Raw genomic sequence first — 22,023 nt, 5'->3', positions numbered from 1 at the left:
AAATCAAAGTTTGATGATGATTCTGGGGTAAAGGTGAACGGTTTGATGATGAGAACGGGTGGTGGATCGGAGCTGTTCCCCACTAGTAGCGGCTGATGATTTAAGAGACAGATTAACTTAGATAGACACTAAGGTGATTTTTGATGGATTTTGTCTCAACCCCAGCAATCCGTATACTTTTCGTAGACCCTTTCTATGCAAGCGGCTGAATCCGATGGTTCTATTGTGTACCTAGGCACAACGCAGATGTTCAAACCGTTTCTTATAACTATGGTCGTCAATAACCAGCGGTTTAAACTTTGTCAGTTTTCTTATGAGGCTGTACTATTCGCTACGCACGTCGTATGCACTCCTCTTGGCTTCCACGTTGTATGAGGTCACGGCGAGTTGAAGGATGCAGCCCCGCGAGTCACGGAACCACCCCGGTGATCTCCCCAAACCCCTTACCCGCCTTCCCCTGCCTTCCCCTGTCTTCTTCTGTCTTCTTTTCCTGTGGTATGCTAATCTGGCTTCTAGTATTAGCATTAGTGGTACTAACAGTAATGGATGTAGTAGTATGCCTTATTAGAAGCAGCAATTCTGTAGTGCCAGTGTAAAAAGTGGAATACAATGGGAAAATCCCCCTTGCGCTTCGAGGGCCGTTACAAGTTTGTTACGTTGTACGGTAAACAGCCTGTAGAAAGACTTTAGTGTACTGTAATGCTGTTGGGAGTTTTGTTACGCTGTAACGAGTGCCAGTTGCTGGAGCCCCCACTACGGCTGCTCCAGGCACACACGACTGGTACTAATGAGGGAACCAGTCCCCCCAAACCCCCCTGGGGCTCCGCTTCGCGGAGGTGATTGTTACCATGGACCAATTGACTAATAGCGAAAATGAGCCTACGAGTGCTCGAGGGCTAAGAAGCTTCGCGGAGGGCCGCAATAAGTCTCGTTACGCTCCTAACAGTTTGTCACGCTGTAACGGGCGCCCGAGGCAGGAGGGGGTTTGGGGGCAGAGCCCCCAACTACGGGAGCTCGAGGGCTGGCCCTCGAATACACTTGGTAGTGCTAATGGAGCGCCTGAACTCCCCTGTGGCTCCGCTTCACGAAGATTGATTGGTGCTATAGGTCAACTGGCTAATAACAAAGATGTAGGAGCCCCAGGAACCACTCCGCTTCGCGGAGGGCCGTAACAAGCTCGTTACGCGGTTGGGAGATTTGTTACGGTGTAACGGGAGCCCGTTGCCGGAGGGGGTTTGGGGGCAGAGCCCCCAACTACGGGAGTTAGAGGGCTGACCCTCGAATACACTCGACTAATAGTTCTAATGGGGTTTGTAGAAGCCGGCAATTGGCATCAATTGGCGACTATTTATAACAGAGTTCCGGGGATCTTGACCGTGAAACGGAAGTCTAAACCGTGCCGTGGGGCGGCGTTGCAGGGCGCGGCGACAGGAGTTTGGGTTCAGGCCACCGGGGCTGCATAATTTTTCACCCCCCGAAATCCTCCTCTCCTGACTGGACAATTTCTACGTCAATTACGCTCTGAGTGTGTCTGCTGTCTGCCTGATCTGTGTGTGAAGTGAATCAAAAATGGCCTCTGCGGTTGTGGAAAAGAAGAAGCGGGTCCAGAAGCCCAGCAAGGAGGACTTTGAGAAGCAGCTCGCCGTGCTCGAGAAGGACCTGACCGTAAAGAACAAGGAGCTCGAGGTGGCGCGAAGCAACGCCAAGAAGGTCCAGGGTGGGCCTGGCGGCAAGAATGAGGAGCGGGACACGCTGCGGAAGGAGCTGGAGCAGCTCAAGCGGAAGCAGGCCGAGCTCAAGGCGGCCCGGGACAAGGTGTTTGGCGAGATCCGGGTTGTCGACGAGCGGCTCAAGAAGAAGGTCAAGGACCTGCAGGCTGCCAAGGGCAAGGTTTCTTTCAAGAACGTCGAGGAGATTGATGCTCAGATCACCAAGCTCGAGCGATCTGTCGACTCTGGCAACCTGAGACTCGTTGACGAGAAGCGAACCCTGGCCGAGATCTCGCAACTCAAGAAGGCGCGAAAGAACTTTGGCGGGTTTGCTGATGCTCAGGCGTCTATTGACGCCGACCGAAACCAGATTGCGCTGCTCAAGAAGAGCCTGGACGATTCTGAGTCCAAGAAGACTTCTGAGCAGTACAACGAGGTGATCAAGAAGCTTGACGCGCTGCGGGACGAGCAGAACGAGGCGTTCAAGAACCGGTCGGCGCTGTTTGACAAGCGATCCGAGTGCGAGAAGGCCCGGGAGGCGGTTCGAGGCGCCATCAACACGCTCAAGGACGACTACTACAACCAGCTTCGGGAGTTCCGAAAGCAGGCGGAGGCTGAGCGGGCTGCTCGAATTGAGCGGGAGAAGGCCGAGCGGGCTGCCTACGAGAAGGAGAAGAAGCTGCGGGACATTGAGGCCAAGATTGATGCTGCCAGCGAGCCGGCTTTCGCCAACCAGATCACCATTGCCGAGAACCTGCTCTCCATGTTTGATCCGGAGTACAAGAAGACGTCGGAGCCGCTGGTCAAGGAGTCTGGGTTTGCTGCCAAGCCATTGCGAACTGTCGAGGACGTTCCAGAGGGTGCCAAGATCATTAAGAAGAGCCATGAGGAGCTGTTTTCGGGCAGTGTTGCCAAGAAGAACAAGAAGAAGAACCGGGACGAGAACAAGTTCACGGTGGACGTTTCTGTGATTGAGAACTTGGCCACTTTGAATGTGCCGGTGCCTACTTCCAAGGAGGACCTTCCAAACACTGTGAACAAGATCAAGGAGAAGATTGAGTACTACAAGCAGAACCAGGAGCGGGTTACTGCTGAGCGAGTTGAGCGAGCCAAGGCCGAGCTTGCCAAGCTTGAGGAGCAGGAGGACAATACCGAGACCAAGGAGGAGGAGTCTGCTCCCGCTGAGGAGACCAAGGCCGAGTAAAATAGCATATGTATAGCTTAGTGAATTCACGTTACCCCATATACCACTCTCCTTTATCTATCCTTTATTAATTGTCCTTTTTCATTATACCTTTTACTGTCCTTATGAATTATCTCTACGTTCATGAATTGTCCTTACCTCAAGATTTGTCCTTAACTTATGGATTTTTCTTCACCTTATGAGCTATGGCTTTTCCTGTGAATTGTCTTACTCTATGAAGTGTGCTTACTTTCTGAATTGTCCTTATCTTATGAATTGTCTTTACCTTATAAATTGTCTCTACCTTATGAAAGGTCCTCGTCTTATGAGTACTCACTATGAATGTTGTACCTCATGGGTTGTCCTTGCCTTATGAATTATCTCATCTTTTATGAATCGTCCTAGCATTATGATATATCTTTTACTTTTTTTACCATTCTTATACCGGTAATCTTACGCTGCTATCTTTCACGAAGTACGCTTCCCTAACGAGGTGCCATTTAACTGCCATGGTACGACGCATCGCACCTTAGTACCCATTAATTACGAAATGCAGCTGCCTAGGGTACTAACATGCTCTATATTACACCGGTATGCCATGAAGTAAAAAACTTTTTATAAGCATCGTCTTCTATTGAGTAACATAATCTATCGTTAACTAGTGAGTAACTTACCATAGGGCGATGCGAGATTCTACCAAACCCCTGGAGCGAAATACGAAATACGAGGTCCCGTGTTGCAAAGAGAATTTAAATGCGTCCTCTAGACCTCCGCTTCTGGATATTTACGAATTTTAGCCGGTAAAGCCTACAAAAATGTAGTCCACCTACCTATCCAAGCGGGGGTATCATCTACGGCCAATGGCCGTCCCCAAGATCAGTGGTAGGTGACGTCGGTGGTTGATGACGTCGGTGATAGGTGATGCATGATGCCGCGCGGCGCGCCGTTATCTCACCTTGTGGACCACCACTGGAACGAGAGAGAACCCTTGCTCAGTTCCACGAACTTCGACCCACTTCACGCTGGAAGCACAAGAGAAAACATGTCCTCGGCAGGGCCGCGAATGCGCAAAGTGGCCGTGGTCGGGGCTCGGTCAGTGGGTACGTATCGCCAAGGGATTGGTACGAAGAGTAACTAACCATGGGGGTCTCTCGTCAGGCAAGTCGTCCCTAACGGTCCAATTCGTGGAGCAGCACTTCGTAGAGTCGTACTATCCCACAATCGAGAACCAGTTCTCCAAGATATTCAAGTACCGTGGCCAGGAGTATGCCATTGAAATCTTAGACACTGCTGGACAGGTATGCATCTCCATGTTGTACAAGTAGCGGTTTGCTAAGATTAGTAGGATGAGTTTTCGATTGTGAGCCAAAAAGACCTCAGCGGCATCAGTGGGTATGTTATGATATACTCTGTCGCATCGAGGTCCTCGTTTGATATGATACGCATCATCAGAGATAAGATACTGAACACATTGGTACGTGGATAATGCTGGAGAGTAATAGAGTGCTGACAGGGCTAGGGAGTTAATCATGTTCCCATTGTCGTAGTTGGAAATAAGTGTGATCTTCATTTGCAGAGGCAGGTCACTGAGCAGGAGGGGCGTGAGCTGGCCCGACAGTTGAATGCAGCATTTGCAGAGACTTCTGCGAGACACAATGAGAACGTTGGTAAGTATTTCGAAGAATTGTGGAAGAATTGGGGGCTAATAATGTAGATCGAGCGTTTCAATTGCTGCTGGGCGAGATTGAAAAAGTCAATCCTTCTATTGTGCCGAAAGAGAGAGATAAAGGCTGCACAATTAGTTAATACCGATATGACTAACTTATTTAACCATTAGGGATAACCCAGTTGATGAATTATATTGTCCGTACGTTAATGGATTCATGACCATACTAAACGTGCGTTAATGGTAAATACCAGTAGATGATCCATAATACACCAAGAAATCCCCCAACATACTAAACATACGTCACGATCCTTTAATGGAGGTAACTTATTTCATTAATTATTAAGGCTAGCCTAATTAATAAGCCATACTATTCTACGTTGTAGTAAATGGCTTCATAGAACAAGTGTAATGGATAGTAATGGTAAGAACGATGTCCTTTCCATAGCGAAGGATACTCGATATCATGGAAAAGATTAATTAATTAACGGATAACCCTTTTCAGAATTGTATTATCCGTAGCCGTAGCTAGTAAAATCTATTTGGAGTACCCTCCGCGAAGCGGAGCCACCGGGGGGTTTGGGGGGGCTGGCCCCCCCAAGTACGCTACGGCTTGGTACTCACCTGGCCAGCCTACACACTTTGTTGAATCGGGCCATGATTTGCTTTATCTCGTTATCGCTGGGGCCTCCGGTAATTGTCATCTCGCGTATGGCCATATCGAACCCAGCCATCTTCAGCGCAGCCGTCTTGCCTACCGTAAATACAGCCAGTTCCTGCTCACAGCTGAAATCAATGCGGTCGGCGGATGGTGCTGATAGGATAGTCAGCGATAAATTGCCCCTCGCCAGACGCATTTTAACTCTGTGGGACAATGCGAGCGTGACAATTGTCAAGCTGAAGTCCTGCGCAGTGTGCCGAATGTAGTCCAGCAGCAGATCGAGCGTTCTTTTATCAGCCAGGTATTTGACGGTGAGCTCCTTGATTAGCGCGCTGTTTTGCTTTAATGCCCGAGCCCCAACGTGGGTCAGACGAGAAATGTCAATAAATAGCGTTATTTGACTGGCCTGATTCTGCAATGGCGTGAACAACTTCAAGATCTTGTACCCAAGACCGTGTCCGGAGATGTCGCCGTCCAGGATCGAAAAGTTGAGTTTGCGCAGTTTTAGGTGGCTTATGGCAACTCTCAATGCTCTGGTTAGGTAGTATTGTGTTGGACAGTCAGTTATAAAAAGGTCCATGCGCTCTATGTCTGGATTGGTGAACAGGGCGTACATAAGACTTCGTACGACTTGCAGAGCGTGAAAAGGTGGACGTGTGGTGAGGGCCCACGAGACTTCGCGAAAGCAGTTGCAGAAGTCGTTGAGATAGATTATTCGGCTGGCGATGTCATATGCAATGCGATTGAGGTATCTGGCCGTGAACGGGGCTCGGTAGGTGATATCACCATCGGGGGTATTGGAGAAGGTCAGTGCTTGATGGCCGAATTCTATTACTGGCTGTCTCCATAGGCCAGACTCGGCGATATCTTCAGCGATAGGTGCTTTCGTGAACACAAACGGCCGTATGCCCATTGAATCTATAGCGAAATATTCGCTCACATCCATAGCAACTGCCATTGTACTATTAAGCATTGAGTGCTAAAAACACCTGGAAATAGCCATTAACTATTAAGTATTAAAACATAGAATGGATTAAGCTTTAAGTTAGACTACCGATAAAACTGCTGATAGATCTGTTGATTGAATTACGCGATTCATTGCATGATTACCTGGCATATTGAAAGATCAATTGATTCAGATTGATCAGTTGGCGGGTGTACAATGGCGTAGTTACAGTATATCAACCCACAATTGTTTTTGTCGTCAGTTCAATCCTTAGCAGTACAGCTGTAACCAATCTCAGAGGGAGACTTTGTTACGCTGTAACGGACAGCCGGTGCCGGAGGGGGTTTGGGTGCGGAGCCCCCACTACGGGAGCTCGAGGGCTGGCCCTCGAATATACGTTACTGGGCTAGTACTACAGTGGTGGAGAAGAAGTACACCGTAAATATTGCCCTATAACATTTTTTTTACATAATGAAGCGCAGGTTCACGTCAATTGGATGGGACGACGAAAGCTGCGGGCGCTGGCTGTAGCGACTGGCCATGACCTGGCGCATGCTGTTGAGCAGAGAGATATAGCTCTGCTGCGGGTTCTGGGCAAGCACCGAGATGAAAGAATAGGACATGGCACCGGTCGCAGTACCGGCATTAACGGAATCGGCAGAAGTCTGCGAATCCTTGCACCCGGAGAGCATGATGACATCGGCCGGCGAGGTCTTGGTGCGGCGCGTCTTCTCCTCAGCGCTCCTCCCCGAAGTCGCCTTGCGGAGGAATCCCGTCACCGACGAAACGGCCGTACCCAGGTCACCTCGTTCGTAGGCGCCAAACGCGGACAAAAGCCCTGAGGCACCCTCCTTGAGAAGGTTCGGCTCCTTAATCTTACCCTCCGTCGAGTATACGTAAGGTAGATCGAGAGCCGAGCCCGAGTGACACGAATCAAACAGCGCCGTCAGTCGCACACCTTCCTGAAGCGGCCTCACCATGATCTCGTGCATATCGTCGTCGACAATGTGCCCGGCGGTCTTGAAGTCGACCGGGTAAATCACCTCATCGTACCCATCGTCTTCATCGCCATCGAGATCCTCCGTCTGGCCGCCGTGGCCCGAGTAGTGGAAGAAGAGCGTGTCGTTGGTCCTCGCGCCGGCCACCAGCCATTGCATGCCGCGGATGATGTTCGCCTTGGTCGGTACCGACCGCGGATCACGGTTGTCGTCAGTCAGGATCACCATGTCATCCTTCTTGTACCCGTACCGGTCGATCAGGAATGACGCTACTGCGTTGGCATCGTTGATGCACCCGCGCAGCGCATTCGAGCTGCCAATGTAGTTGATGCCCACGATAAGCGCCTTACGCTTTCCCGAGCAGTCAGAGTACCGGTAGTGCATTCCCTCCACGCCAAACGACTGCTGCTGCGTCGGTGGACGGTCGAACCCGCCATTACCCCCGCCATTGTAGCTAGACGGGCGAGGTCCCGTCGGTGGGGCCCCGTACCCGTTCGAATCGCCATATCCGCCGTAGGAGCCAGGCGGAGGGCCCTGGGGAGGCCCGTAGTTGTTCTGGTAGGCCCCTGGGGGCGGGCCCTGAGGTGGACCGCCGAAGGCGCTTGGTGGGGGACCCTGAGGCGGGCCGTAGCTGTTGTGGTAAGTCTGCCCACCGGCTCCTGGGTAGCCCCCAGCCCGCGAGGAGTCGTCTCCGTAGCTCATAGATGGCGGAGGACCATTGTAGTAGTTTCCTCCGCTGTCATATCCCCCGTAGTTGTAGGACATTTGCCAAAAACTGTGTGTGGTTTGGTGAAGTGGTTCAAATACGACGCGACATTCTTATACACAGCCGTGTGTGGCTTGGCCCTTCCGCCGCCTTCCACCACCATTGGGGCTGGGTGTGTTTATGGGGGGGACCAGTCCCCCCAAACCCCCCTGGGGCTCCGCTACGCGGAGATGTCGTAGCCTCCATGGATTCTATGTCGAATATGCTCTACTGGAGGCTACTGTTGCACTGCAGGGATACGTGCATAGCATGTCGCTATATGAGGCTGTAACGAGAGTTTTGTAACGGGTTGGGAGTTTGTAACGACGGTTTGTAACACTGTAACGAACCCATTCCATTGAACCTTTATTTGTTATTGGAGAGAAGCGGAGTCGATCGACTGGAGCAATTGAGCGAGATAGTATACTCAGAATGGCAAGTATTATTCGGCTCAGATCCTGTGGCTGGGTCTGCCTTTCGTCGCGGTCTGACAGTTGGAGACTATAGGAGAAGGGAGGGGGGTCTGGGGGGCATAGCCCCCCTGCTACGGGGTCTGGGGCAGGGCCCCAGTGCATGTCGGGGATTAAACATGTCGAAAGCGTTGCATGTCGGGAGTGGGACGTTGAATGTCGGGGACGGGAGGTGAAATGTCGAAGGCGCACGGCTGTGCAGTGAAAAATATATATTCAGCGTACTGATCCATGATAGTACCAAGCAGAGTATTGGAGAAATGAGCACTGTGACTCTGGCCATCCCTGCGAGCAGCCTGGACTCGAGAATATGCCGTTCCCAGCAGCAGGCTACGCACCTGGCGCACCAGATCGCCCGAGCGGCCGCCCACTATGGCGCAGATGAGATCGTCGTCTTCGAGGTTCCTGAGGCTACCCAGCCCGAAGAAATGGCAGAGCAGCCGAAGAAGATCGTCTTTAACGAAGAAGAAGAAGAGGATAAGCAGGATAAAGAAGAGAAGCTAGAACCCGCAGAGACCAATGGAGTGCGGCTTTCGGCCCTGTTGCAATATTTCATCACTCCGTCGTACCTGAGGACTCAGCTGTTTGGCAAGTCGGCCAAGCAGTTCCAGTACGCAAAGAAGCTCCCCAAACTTCCAGGACTGCCGTTCCTCAACCGCTCTGACAGCAAATACCTCGAAGGAGTCACTGTCCGGGCGAATGTCATCACCAATGGCGGCAAGGTGAAGAAATACAAAAAGGGCCAGTTGAAGTCGAAGAAGGTGCTCCAATTGGAATCCATGACGAACTACGTCAATGTCGGACGTGATGCTCTCATCAAGCTCGATGACCGAGTCCCCGTTGATGCCCGTGTCACGGTCGACGTCGAGGCCCGCAAGGTCGTTTCCCCCAAGGTCGCCTACGCCGACTCCTCCACCAAGACGTTCGGCTACGTAGTGCGTCTGGCCCCGTCTTTCGGCAAAATCTTCACCGAGTCCTCGCGTCCAGAGGGCTACTCGTACACTGTCTATGTCGGCTGCAACCAGTTTATTACCCCTTCAAACGAAGCTGAGGGAATCCCCAGTGTGACCCCACAGAAGCTGCGCGAGGGCGAGAAACAGCACCTACTGCTGGTTTTTGGGAGGTGGGCCGAAGTCGACGGTGCAGTCAAGTCGGACGAGGACCTGGCCGGCGTAGAGTCCGCCAAGGAACTCTTCGACGCTCGAATTGAGTCGCGCAGCGGCAACTGCCGCGTCGAAGACGCCGTGCTCGCTACCCTGGCCAAGCTCGAGTAAACCGCCTGCCTTGGAGTTCTTGGGGGGCCAGCCCCCCAAACCCCCCGTGGCTCCGCTCCGCGGAGGGATCCGCTCAATGCTAGTCTATTGGTCCATCTACGGGAAAAGTGACTTGCTCTTCGCTGAGATAGAGGACACAAAGATCTTTCCTGACGAACCGCTTTCGGGGACCTGTTTGCCAGGTAGAAAGATGGAAGTATTGTCTACCTGCACAAAAATGAACGGCATAAAGGCTTAATATTTGAACAGTGATATAGATATAGATTCATGTCTCTTATTGTGCTTAGTCTTATTTGCCAGTTCGCAAGATTAACTGCTGTACGATTCTCGTAAATTTCAATGAATAATCAAATATTTTAAGCGTTGAATAAATACTGGTCCGTAGCTATCAAAAGCCATCTTTATTAGCAATGATTATGCACCGAATAGTATTTTGACGCTTTGGACTATTTACTGGTTGATCTCAGGCTCCTTCTCCAGAGACTCACGAATCTCAACTCGGCTTTCCGGATAGAGACGCTTGTATCGCCTCAGCATCTACCTCCAATCTCTCACAGTTCCTCTATCTCAATGTCGTTGTATCTTCCTTAATCAGTGACTAACCAGATATAACCAGACACAGGGAGTAACTGGAAGTAACCGGAGATTAACCAAAAAATAGAGGCAACCAGTAACCAATGACTCCAGATAACCAGACTAAAGGTAAATAGCAATCAGAGAATGCTTTGAGGTAACCAAAGATTGAAAGTAATCAGTGACTGGATGTAACTAGAGACTGGATGTCTAGAGGTAAGTAGAGAAAGCTAGCCAGAGAAAGTTGTGAATCACGCTTGATGGGCCGCCATATCTCCGCGCAGCGGAGCTACAGGGGGGTTTGGGGGGACTGGTCCCCCCAATTGTATTGCAGTAGTAGTATGAGAGCTAGCCAGAGAAAGCTATGAATCACGCTTGATGGGCCGCCATATCTCCGCGCAGCGGAGCCACAGGGGGATTTGGGGGGACTGGTCCCCCCAATTGTATTGCAGTAGTAGTATAAGAGCTAACTAGAGAGGTCTCTGGAGATGGCTGGTGTGGGCTAGCCGCATGAGCCCCACGAGCCGCGCGAGTGCCTGGAAAAGCCGCACCCAAATAACCGGTTCCAACGGCTTGGCATCAAACCTTAACCATAAGACCCCCTGGAAATTCAATCGATCCCCTAGAAAATCAACCAACCCCCTGGAAAAGAACGAACCTTCACGGAGGGTAGTTACACAGCCGAATGAGATATCGCCGGAATCTGCAGCCGACAGGGGATACGCATAGTGCGTGCAGCACGCACTATGGCGGGAATGCAAGGAGTGAAACTTGAGGGAGAAAAAAACGTTAAAAATAGCGAAGCCGCCCGAGATTTGCGATCGTTTCATATCTTGAACCTCCCCTATTTTTCGCTTCTTTTCTACCTACCTTTAGCCGCTCTTTTTCGCCCAAAAGTAGTCTCGAGAAAATCCGTTCCCTTAAAGTTTAAGTCGAGGAAAGTAAAGAAAAAAGATGAAGTTCTTCTCTGTTCCGGTTGCCGCAGCTGCCTGTGCTGCGCTTGCCTCGGGCGCCTCTGCCGTGGGCCAGCTCGGGTTCGATCTGGGCGTCCAGAACAACGACGGGTCGTGCAAGCAGACCTCCGACTTCAACGCCGACCTGGCGACCCTCAAGCCTTACACCAACGTGGTGCGAGTCTACGCCGCCTCTGACTGCGGCACGCTCGAGAATATCGCCCCGGCCCTGCTGCAGAACGACTTCAAGGCGTTCGTGGGCATCTGGCCCACCGACGACGCCCACTACGCCGCCGAGAAGGCTGCCGCCGCGCAGTATCTGCCGACGCTCTCTGTGGACAACGTCGAGGCGTTCACCGTGGGTTCCGAGGCGCTCTACCGAGGTGACTTGACCCCGTCCGCCCTCGCCGCCAAGATCTCCGACTTCAAGAGCTTCGTCGCCGACATCAAGGACAAGGACGGCAAGTCGTACTCCAGCATCCCTGTTGGCTTCGTCGACTCGTGGAACATCATCGTCAACGCCACCAACCAGCCGGCCATTCAGGCCGCCGACATTATTCTCGCCAACGCCTTCTCCTACTGGCAGGGCCAGACCATGGCTAATGCCACCTTCTCCTTCGTTGACGACATCATGCAGGCTCTCCAGGTCATCCAGACCTCCAAGGGCAACAATGAGATTGAGTTCTGGATCGGCGAGACTGGCTGGGCCACCGCCGGCGGCAACTTCGAGGCGGCCGTGCCATCCACTGCTAACGCTGCGTCCTTCTGGGAGTCGGCCATCTGCGGTATCCGAGGCTGGGGCGTCAACACCATTGTTTTCGAGGCGTTTGACGAGACCTGGAAGCCAGTGACTTCCGGCGTCGACGGCGTCGAGCAGCACTGGGGTGTCTTCGCCGACCACGCCGCTCCAAAGTACAGTCTCTCCTGCGACTTCAGCGGTAACTAAGTCTCTCGTTTCCATACTCCAACTGTATTAGATTTCTTTTATTTTTGTATCTCGTCTTCCTGGGGGGCCAGCCCCCCAGACCCCCCGTGGCTCCGCTTCGCAGAGGTTTTGTTAGACTGTTACTATGATTTTGTTACGCTGTTGCTGGCGTTGGGATGTTTTGTTACAGAAATTCGTTACAATATATCCTGGGTAGCTGAGTGTAATATAATCATCAGTATCTTCGCTCTCTCATCAATTGAATAGCGTTTGGCCAATATATTCTACGTATTTCCACGTTATATGTATACGTAGTGGTTTACCACTCCGTTGTAACCTTGATCCGATTAGACGTACCGGGTAGAGGTACAGTAAATAACTTTCTTGTCACCCCGCCACATAGAATGAGCGCCAGACTGAGAAGAGATATAGCACAGCTGGTGGAGAACCCGCCGGCAGACGTGATATTTGCCGAAAGCGGCATCACCAGCCTGGAGTCAGTAACAGTAGTGCTAAACGGCCCCGAGGGCACACCGTTCAGCGGCGGAGCTTGGAAAGTCACGCTCAAGCTTGAGGGCTATCCAACCGCCGCGCCCAAGGCATACTTCAACACGAAGATATTCCATCCAAACGTAGACCCGCAGACAGGAGAGGTGTGTGTCGACACGCTGAAACGCGACTGGTCGCCAGATGTCGATCTGAGCCATATCCTGCTGACAATCCGATGCCTCCTTATCGAGCCGAATCCGGACTCATCGCTAAACGAAGACGCGGGGAGGCTCATCCAGGAAGATTACTCCGCGTTTGAGAAAACCGCTAGGCTAATGACGCGCGTGCATGCATTGACAGGCCGCCATGAAGAACCCCCAGTGGATGCGATGAACGAGAGCGCCAAAGTGGACAAGCCAAGGAGTAATCGGAAAATCGGCTTAAAGAGGTTATAGAATTACAATAAATAGTGCTGATGTGCTTGTCACGTTGCTAATACATGTAACTATTCAAACGTTATTGCTTCCCATTTGGTATTTACGCTACACTGGTTGATTTTCGCATCTTTTAAGCAATTTGGAAGCCTTCGTGCTGTCTTTTGATGAAGCACCCTACAGCCATGGTCCAAGTCGGTCTTAGATACAACTGAATGGATAGTGACTGAGTCAAACACTACATTGACGAACCGTAGTAGATGAGGTGTGTTTTGCGACTCGAATCTAGGTGGTCCCTCGTGATGGCTGAAATATCAAATAGAGTTCGCTACAATGCAATGATTCATCAATCGTGAATCAGAGATTGACGGGACCTGAGATGTTCCCCGAGGGGATCCAGAGAAAGCTATGAATCACGCTTGATGGACAGCCATATCTCCGCGCAGCGGAGCTACAGGGGGGTTTGGGGGGACCAGTCCCCCCAATTGTATTGCAGTAGTAGACCAATGAGAAACGTGTATACACGGTAGAACTATATTCTTGGCAAAACGCCTGCTGAGTATATAATATATAATATAGGTACAGTAGATCCTGCTAAGACAAATATCCGTCTATTGGGATGCGGTATAACACCTGTGGTATAAAAAGCGACTGGCTCTCTTTCGACGCTCTGTATTTATTGAATGGAATTCATCTATCAATAGAACAAGTTGTTTTCGAGAGACAATCACACTATGCCATAAAAATCAGCTAGGTAAACTGATTAGAGGCTTCATTACCTACTCTATTGGCGGTTCTATCAGGCTTAAGTACCATCGGTAACAATGAATGATACCCAGTTGATAGACGGTCGCTGTTAAGAAGATTAAGTTATTCTCAATTGAAGTAATTGCTTAGAGAAGTCAGTACTGTAGTACCGGTATTCAGGAGCCATGGCAAGGCTCTCCCGCAGTACAATGTTAAGTTACCCCCGCCAAGCGAAAACCTCATCGAAACGAAAAATTACTTGGTACTTCGCCCCCCTACAGAGTGCAAACGGAATGCAGCAAAGAGTCCCCCATTCTATAACATTAATCCCACGTACCTCACTTGTGGGCTACTGCAGTAATAACGGCTATGCATCACCAGTAGACGGAACATCTAGGAGTGCATAACCAACTACGATAGATACAGGAGACTTTAAAATCATCAAACTATACTATTATTACATTCTGCATTAAAAATTAATTCAAGTCTTGTCTGTGAAATGCCAATGTTCAACTATTCAATTCTATACATAGATGGGATTGTATTACACGACGTATCATAGGCTGCAGAGCACTGCACTTGGTCTTGCATGCGATTTGACACCCCCTGAAAAAGCTGGGCGAAATTACCAACTGCACCCTCCGCGTCACAACTAATCTATGAGTCCAAAAAAAAACCAGCTCATTCACTACTGAAGAACATGAACTGACATGAATAGAAGATCTACAGTACCGGTGTAGACCGACGAGGATAAGTTGCTGGTGGGGTGATACCGGAGGGCGCCCATCAATATAGGGCCGTTTGCCGATGCTCTTCAACGCCGATCGGCTTTTTCCATGACGGATGAGATTGCCCGATCTAGTACGCCACACCGGTCGGTTGCCACCGACATGCGGAACACGACGCAGAACAACAACAGTGCATGGGGGCAACATGAACCTCGTATCCCTACATCTCTACATATCCCCAACTCAACTCTACGTTTTAAATGTCGTAATCTGCATCAATTCTATTACGGAACGATTATAGGCCGTCCGTACTAGTGCTACAGCATGATTAACCCCGGCACTTCTTAGATAACAGCCGTACGATGGTCCCTAGACCCATTGTCTTCCAATTGAATGGGAATGGATCCACCGCTCAAGCCAAGAACAACAACTCCAGACTGACCCATCGTGACTATTAGTTACATTCCTCTCTCTCTTCATTGGCCACCGTAAAGCACCGGCGTTTCCACCGCGCCTTATGCCACACCCAATGTGTATCCGGGTGTCGGAATGATGTTGTGGTCCCGGAGCCGGGCGTCACGCTGAGTCACGGCCACCTAATTGGGACGCGGCTTGCACAGTTCGTATTTCTGGCGCGGAGGGGGCTTAGGGGGATGTTTCACTTTTTTCTGCGCCAAACGCCGTGCGAGCTGCCAATTTCGGGGCACCGAAGCCTATAGTATATAAGTTCTGGTCAGTCCACCAGGCGTTTGGTACTATACTGGCCATTTTACTTTCATTTTTAACGACTTTTGCGCTGGTTTCATACAGATCAAGATCTGTTAGATGAACCAAGAAGAGTTCGAAAAGCAAACGAAGGGCCCTTCGTTAATAGACGAAGAGGTCCGGAGCAATACCGCGCCGACAAGCCTTAACTCGTCTTCCAATGAGAAACTGCCGGAAAAGAAGAGCGAGCAAAAATTAGACGATGAAGACCCGTTTAAACATCTGCCTGAGGATGAGGCGGTGATCCTGCGGCGGCAGATCCAGGTCAAAAAGCCCCCTGTGACATATAAAACGCTCTACCGCTATGCCAATGGCAAGGACATTGCCCTACTGGTAGTGGGCTACATTGCGGCCATTATCGGCGGAGCAGCGCTTCCTATTGTGCCATTGTTCTTTGGTAACTTGACACAGACCATGGCGACCTTCTTCGCCACGGCACACCCGACTGACGCCGACAAGGCGCATTTCCAGCATGAGATCAACCGGCTCTCGTCCTATTTCGTGTATCTCGGCATTGGCATCCTCGTGTTCACGGCGCTTGAGACGTTCATCCACGTAGACCGTGGCGAGGTGCTCACGGCGCGAATCAGACAGCAATACCTCCGTGGTGTCCTGCGACAAAACATTGCATACTTTGACAAGCTGGGCGCTGGCGAAGTCACGACCCGAATCACTAACGACACCAACAACATCCAGGAGGGCATCTCTGAAAAGGCCGGTCTCATTGCCAACGGCCTGGCCACTTTTATCTGTGCGTTTGTAATTGGATTCATCAAGTCCTGGAAGCTGACGCTGATTCTAATCTCGGTTGTGCTGTCGATCCTCATCTGCATGGGTGGTGGATCGGTCTTCATTATTAAGTACACAACCTTGGGCGTCAAGACGTACGGCGAGGCTTCCAGCATTGCTGAGGAAACGTTCTCCGGCATTCGCAACACTGTAGCGTTTGGCACTCAGGAGCGGCTGGCCAAGAAGTTTGACGAGTATCTCGTCAGGACAATGGGCCATTCGCACCGAAAGGGCCTTGCTCTTACTATGATGGTCGCCGGCATCTGGACAACCGTCTACATGGCCTATGCGTTGGCATTCTGGGAGGGGTCGCGGCTTATTGCCTCTGGCGACACCGAAGTGGGCTCCGTAGTCACCGTCATCATGTCCATGATGATTGGTGCGTTTGTGCTGGGTAACATTGCGCCGTCCTTCCAGGCCGTGGGCAACGCCATTGCCTCTGCATCCAAGATCTTCGAGGCCATTGACCGTGTGCCGTGCATTGACTCCCTCTCCGAAGAGGGCACGAAGCTGGAGGATGTCAAGGGCCACATTGTCTTGAAGAACGTCAAGTTCATCTACCCATCGCGGCCAGACGTGACGGTGTTGCCTGATTTCAGCCTGGAAGTCAAGCCTGGTGAGAGTGTCGCCTTGGTTGGTATGTCGGGATCCGGCAAATCTACCGTTGTCGGTCTTCTCGAGCGGTTCTACGACCCTCTCAAGGGCTCCATTACCCTCGATGGCCACGAGATCTCTTCTCTCAACGTTAGCTGGCTGCGACAGCAGATTGCGCTGGTGTCCCAGGAGCCCGTTTTGTTTGCCGTTTCCATTTACGAGAACATTTGCTACGGGTTGATTGGTACTGAGCACGAGAACGCCTCCGAGGAGGTCAAGCGAGAGTTGGTCATTGAGGCTTGCAAGCAGGCCAACGCGTGGGATTTCATCGAGAGCATGACAGACGGTCTTGACACCAATGTCGGCGAACGAGGTTTCCTCATGTCTGGTGGCCAGAAGCAGCGAATTGCCATTGCCCGAGCCATTATCTCCAACCCCAAGATCCTCCTCCTTGACGAGGCCACTTCTGCCCTTGATACTACTTCTGAGCGACTTGTCCAGGAAGCTCTGGACCGAGCTGCCTCTTCGCGATCTTCCATCATCATTGCCCACCGAGTAAGTGCACCCCGGTTTTTTCTTTTTTGTGGTTGAATTACTAACGTTTGATATAGCTGAGTACCATTATGAATGCCGACAAGATTGTCGTCATGTCGCAGGGTGAAATTGTCGAAATGGGCACTCACCACGAGCTTGTGGCCAAGGACGGCACGTACGCCCGATTGGTGGCTGCTCAGCAGCTCCAGGGCCGTGACGGACACGACATGACCGGCTCTCACAAGGAGAGCGACGCGGAGGACGAGCACGTCATCCAGCAGTTTACCGGCGAGGAGCTTGCCTTGAAGCTGAGCAAGACTCAGACCCACAAGTCTATCTCAAGCCAGGCTCTGGAGGCTCAGCTGCGCCCGGAAGAGTCGCCAAGGCGATCCATTGCCTACCTCGTCAAGTTCCTCTACCAGTTCAACAAGAAGGAGAAGGGCTACATCATCTTGGGTGGTATTCTCTCTATTGTGTGCGGTTTCGGCTACCCGGCGCTGTCTCTGCTGTTCGCCAAGGTCATTGAGGCGCTTATCTACAACCCGGCTGACCCGGGCTCGGTCGCGCACATGCGAAGCGAGATCAACAAGTTTACTGGCTTCTTCTTTATGGTTGGCATGATCCTCTTGTTCAGCTACTTCTTTATGATTGGCTCGTTTACTCTGGCTGCTAACCGACTGGTGCGAAACATTCGATTCCACGTGTTCCGACAGTTCCTGCGAATGGACATTGAGTTCTTTGACAGAGACGAGAACACGACTGGTGCGCTCACCTCGACTCTGGCCAAGGATGCCCAGTCTGTGGAGGGCCTCGGTGGTGCTACGCTCGGCCAGATTCTCCAGTCTGTGGTGACTCTGGTTGGCGGTATTATCGTGGCCATTGCCTTTAACTGGCGACTGGGTTTGGTTTGCACTGGTTGCGTGCCAATTATGCTGTTCTGCGGGTTCACTCGATTCTGGGTGCTCACTAAGCTCCAGGAGCGAGCTAAGAAGGTGTACGAAAACTCTGGCTCGTACGCTTGCGAGTCGATTGCCGCTATCCGAACTGTCGCTTCCCTCACTCGAGAGACCGGCGTTTTCCAGGCCTATCAGCAACGAGTCGACGGTCAGGTCCACAGCTCGCGACCAGCCGTCTTGCGATCTGCTATTCTGTTTGGCTTGGCCCAGGGTCTCTCACCAATGGTCATGGCCGTTGGTTTCGTGTATGGTGGCTTCCTGCTCAAGAACCAAGTTACTTCGACCTTCCAGTTCTTCGTTGCGTTCTCGGCCGTTGTGTTTGGTGCGCAGTCTGCCGGGTCTGTCTTCTCGTATTCTCCGGATATGGGAAAGGCGAAGCAGGCTGCGGCCAACATATCTGAGATCATGGACCGAGTACCGCATAACGATGTGTGGTCGCAAGAGGGCAAGAGGATCTGCGACGCTCAGGGAAATATAGAGTTCAAGAACGTGCACTTCCGTTACCCAACACGACCAAACGTTCCAGTGTTGCGAGGCATCAATCTCTCGGTCAAGAAAGGCCAATACGTTGCCCTTGTCGGTGCGTCTGGTTGCGGCAAGAGTACTACTGTTGGTCTCATTGAGCGATTCTACAACCCGCTGGCCGGCACTATTGAGCTTGACGGCGTGGACATCTCTGAGCTCAATATTAACGATTACCGACAGCATCTTGCGCTGGTTCAGCAAGAGCCGATTCTCTACTCGGGCTCCATTCGCGAGAACATCATGCTCGGTGTAGAGGAGACGGAGACGATTTCTGATGAGGAGATGTATGCTGCTGCTCGCAAGGCCAACATTCACGATTTCATTATGTCTTTGCCAGATGGTTATGAAACGTTCTGTGGATCCAAGGGTGCGCTGCTGTCTGGTGGCCAGAAGCAGCGAATCGCCATTGCCCGAGCGCTCATTCGAAACCCCAAGGTTCTGTTGCTCGATGAGTCGACAGCTGCGCTGGACTCGAACAGTGAACTCGCTGTGCAGAAGGCGCTGGATGAGGCTGCCAAGGACCGAACGACCATCGCCATTGCGCACAGACTTTCCACTATTCAGCATGCCGATATCATTTACGTGTTCCATGAGGGCCGAATTATTGAGAAGGGTACTCACTTTGACCTGTTGGAACGACAGGGCAAGTACTTTGAGCTTGTCCAGCTCCAAAACCTTGACAAATAAAAATCTTCTGCATTGTATCTATATAGTAATTTGTAATGTACCCTTTTTTTTCATCAGTTTTCCAGATATGTCGCGCTCACTTGGCCAAGTCCTTTTTGCATCATTAACTGGCCCTCACATAGCGAAGGTTGTTAGACATTGGTTGTATTATTGCCCTTCTAATGAGGGTTGTACGACATTGTTATTGATATGGTCTTTCGGTTACATTTTACCTTCTACATAGGCTTTCCCACTTCACGCACGTCGGGGTAAACGGATACATATACCGGCATTACAGCGTGGTCTTTCCAGTTATAGTGCTACAATCGCGAGTTGACAGGCATACTGGCTAGGAGTACAATCGACCAGTCCCCCCTATTCCCTGGGGCCCCGCTACGCGAAGATTTGGTTGATATGACGACTGTTCTTTCGACGAGGCTTTGGGGGGCAGAGCCCCCAACGACGGGAGCTCGAGGGCTGGCCCTCGAAGAACACGAACCGCACGGGCCTGGTATATGGTTAATGGTTAATAGCGTTAAATTAAATATAAGCAGATTAGCGTATAAACAAATAGGATCGTTACTCGAAAGCATTGTAGTCCTTGAAGTCCTTGGTCTTGACTCGTCGCTCGAACATAATATCAATCTCCTCAAAGGTTCGGCCCTGGGTCTCTGGAAGTCGGAAGAAGGTCCACACAGCACAGAGTACAGACACGCCACCAAACACGAACCCAATCTTGCCTCTCAAGTTGGCATTCTGTGGGTTGAACATGTATGGGACCACCACGGTAGTAATGATGGAGCACGCGGACTGGGCTGCGGTAGCAATGGCAATCATTCGAGATCGCAGCTTGGTTGGGGAGACCTCGGAAATAATGACGAAAGTGAGTGGACCAACGGTGAACTGGTACAGGAAGGTCCATATGTCCAAAAGCGAGGCCTGCGCCCAGCTGTAACCCGGGTTCTTATCGTAATTAGGGGCGCAGTCGAGAATGCCAATGATAAAGAGCAATAGGGTCATGACGTACAAACCATAGCTGAAGATGGTCCGTCGACCGGCAAACGACAGCGCGAAGAACGTGCAGCAGGTCGCAACAAAGCCAATGGCGGTGTTACCCACAGCCATGTAGAAGGCCTTACTAGTAGCAAGACCGGCCTGCTGGAAGAAGTAGGTGTAGTATCCCATTAGAGGGTTACCGCACAGGACCTGGATCATGTAAGCCATGGAGCAGATCTCAGTCCGTCGCAAGTTAGCGCCCTTGAAGCAGTCCATGTATCGCGTAGAGTTCTTGAGTTCTCGCTCAAGCAGATCAGTCTGCTCGATAACCAACAGAGTCTTATCGAGCTCATCTTCATTGGAAGAGCCCCAGGCCAGTCGCTTCAGTGACCCTCGAGCATCTTCGAGCCGACCCTTTCGCACGAGCCACCATGGAGACTCAGGTGCAAACGGAAGACCAACGAGCAGGATTACCGGCCACAGCCACTGCAGAGCGAATGGGATTCGGTATGAGAGGGCATCGGTTCGGCCCTGGCACCCTGCAATGACACCCTGCGAGATGAACTGGCCAATAACAAACGCCAGGTTGATGAACGCAGTCAGAATACCTCGCAATGCAACGGGACTGACCTCGGAAGCGTAGGTGGGTGCCAGCGTCACGTATGCACCCCAGAACTGGCCGGCCAAGACCTCGCCGACACAGAGCACGGCGAGATTCGGGGCAAAGAACTGGATGAAAATAATGCCAATGATGCACAGATTGGCGACCATAAGCGTCTTCTTTCGGCCGTATCGCTCGGCAGGCCACGACGACAGCAACGCGCCAATGATCTGACCAGTTGGACTACCCATTGAAAGGCCAGTCTGCCAGGCGGCAGAGATCTGGTACCCGCCGTCATACGGCTCACCGTATCTCTTGGTGAACGCCGGCATGGCGAAGAAGGAAAAGATGACCTGGGAGTCGTAGCCCGCCATGATTACAGCGAGAGCGAAGAAGCAGGACCAGAACATGGCCCGTGGGTACATTCGAAACGCGTCGAGGACCCCGAGCTGGTTCTCTGCCTCAGCGGCCTCTCGAGTGTTCTCCAGGATGGTCTCGATGGCCTTTCGGGCCGCAGCGTCGCCGCCCATGGCGACTTCCGCCTCTTCAGCATAGCGGACTTGGTGTTTTGATGGTTCCTCGATCATTCTTGTGCGTGATGAGATGGAAGTACTGCACTCGGCCATGATCAGTTATTTATATTCATTTAATCCCCAGGTCTGCTCCCCGCTGTATGCTGCTCGGAGTAATCGTGTAGTGTTACCATGAACACTCTTACCTCTGCAACGTTACACGGTACAGCTATCTGGCTAATCTGTACCCCGCTGATTGGTGGGGTTAATATGGTATATCGAGCCAGAGGTTTCTTATGTGGGATGGAGACTCTTACTGGTATACGAAGAGGATGCTATGTGCCGTTCAGATGCCCCTCCTGGCCCCCTTTATGCACTGGTGCAACCAATGTTTAGTCTTCACATTAGCCTCGCATGTGGGGGTTGATAGTATTATCTTTGGTTGGTGATATCGTCTGATAACAAATGGTAACATCTTTTTTGGGTTGGCACTATCATATAATTAATTGCTAATATGTTTCATTCATTAGACAGTCTCAATCTATCTACGGCACTACAGCAATATATCTCGGGGTAATCTCCAG

At 51.4% G+C, this 22,023-nt stretch overlaps 9 protein-coding genes across 9 annotated transcripts; 6 read left to right on the top strand and 3 right to left on the bottom strand.

Annotated features, from left to right (window-relative positions):
* Nucleotides 1-1,569: 1,569 nt before the first annotated feature.
* Nucleotides 1,570-2,913, top strand: BFR1 (Bfr1p; the record flags this gene model as incomplete). Its single annotated transcript, XM_076684226.1, has 1 exon — nt 1,570-2,913. One exon carries the CDS (start codon nt 1,570-1,572, stop codon nt 2,911-2,913), a length of 1,344 nt encoding a protein of 447 aa, XP_076541434.1.
* Nucleotides 2,914-3,934: 1,021 nt separating this feature from the next.
* Nucleotides 3,935-4,698, top strand: RHB1 (GTP-binding protein Rheb-like; the record flags this gene model as incomplete). The annotated part of the gene is made up of 5 exons (XM_076684225.1): nt 3,935-3,992; nt 4,051-4,190; nt 4,238-4,366; nt 4,412-4,559; nt 4,607-4,698. 5 exons carry the CDS (start codon nt 3,935-3,937, stop codon nt 4,696-4,698), a joined length of 567 nt encoding a protein of 188 aa, XP_076541433.1.
* A 480-nt stretch (nt 4,699-5,178) lies between these two features.
* On the bottom strand, nt 5,179-6,192 carry TRVA0_014S00298 (uncharacterized protein; the record flags this gene model as incomplete). Its single annotated transcript, XM_076684224.1, has 1 exon — nt 5,179-6,192. One exon carries the CDS (start codon nt 6,190-6,192, stop codon nt 5,179-5,181), a length of 1,014 nt encoding a protein of 337 aa, XP_076541432.1.
* Nucleotides 6,193-6,629: 437 nt separating this feature from the next.
* On the bottom strand, nt 6,630-7,928 carry MCA1 (Ca(2+)-dependent cysteine protease MCA1; the record flags this gene model as incomplete). Its single annotated transcript, XM_076684223.1, has 1 exon — nt 6,630-7,928. One exon carries the CDS (start codon nt 7,926-7,928, stop codon nt 6,630-6,632), a length of 1,299 nt encoding a protein of 432 aa, XP_076541431.1.
* Nucleotides 7,929-8,638: 710 nt separating this feature from the next.
* On the top strand, nt 8,639-9,652 carry TRVA0_014S00254 (RNA methyltransferase; the record flags this gene model as incomplete). Its single annotated transcript, XM_076684222.1, has 1 exon — nt 8,639-9,652. One exon carries the CDS (start codon nt 8,639-8,641, stop codon nt 9,650-9,652), a length of 1,014 nt encoding a protein of 337 aa, XP_076541430.1.
* Nucleotides 9,653-11,179: 1,527 nt separating this feature from the next.
* On the top strand, nt 11,180-12,124 carry BGL2 (glucan 1,3-beta-glucosidase; the record flags this gene model as incomplete). Its single annotated transcript, XM_076684221.1, has 1 exon — nt 11,180-12,124. The coding sequence occupies one exon, from the start codon at nt 11,180-11,182 to the stop codon at nt 12,122-12,124; it is 945 nt and encodes a 314-aa protein (XP_076541429.1).
* A 383-nt stretch (nt 12,125-12,507) lies between these two features.
* UBC1 (ubiquitin-conjugating enzyme E2 1) lies at nt 12,508-13,047 on the top strand (the record flags this gene model as incomplete). Its single annotated transcript, XM_076684220.1, has 1 exon — nt 12,508-13,047. One exon carries the CDS (start codon nt 12,508-12,510, stop codon nt 13,045-13,047), a length of 540 nt encoding a protein of 179 aa, XP_076541428.1.
* A 2,279-nt stretch (nt 13,048-15,326) lies between these two features.
* Nucleotides 15,327-19,351, top strand: STE6 (ABC transporter ATP-binding protein; the record flags this gene model as incomplete). Its single annotated transcript, XM_076684219.1, has 2 exons — nt 15,327-17,204; nt 17,261-19,351. The coding sequence occupies 2 exons, from the start codon at nt 15,327-15,329 to the stop codon at nt 19,349-19,351; spliced, it is 3,969 nt and encodes a 1,322-aa protein (XP_076541427.1).
* A 558-nt stretch (nt 19,352-19,909) lies between these two features.
* MPH3 (alpha-glucosides permease Mph3p) lies at nt 19,910-21,514 on the bottom strand (the record flags this gene model as incomplete). The annotated part of the gene is made up of 1 exon (XM_076684218.1): nt 19,910-21,514. The coding sequence occupies one exon, from the start codon at nt 21,512-21,514 to the stop codon at nt 19,910-19,912; it is 1,605 nt and encodes a 534-aa protein (XP_076541426.1).
* Nucleotides 21,515-22,023: the final 509 nt, after the last annotated feature.

Source organism: Trichomonascus vanleenenianus (genome assembly GCF_965637985.1).
Source record: "Trichomonascus vanleenenianus strain CLIB 3782 genome assembly, contig: TRVA0_014S, whole genome shotgun sequence".
NCBI classification, from domain to species: Eukaryota; Fungi; Ascomycota; class Dipodascomycetes; order Dipodascales; family Trichomonascaceae; genus Blastobotrys; species Blastobotrys vanleenenianus.
Note: the sequence above shows the minus strand (reverse complement) of the source record. Positions and strands in the feature narration are given on the sequence as shown.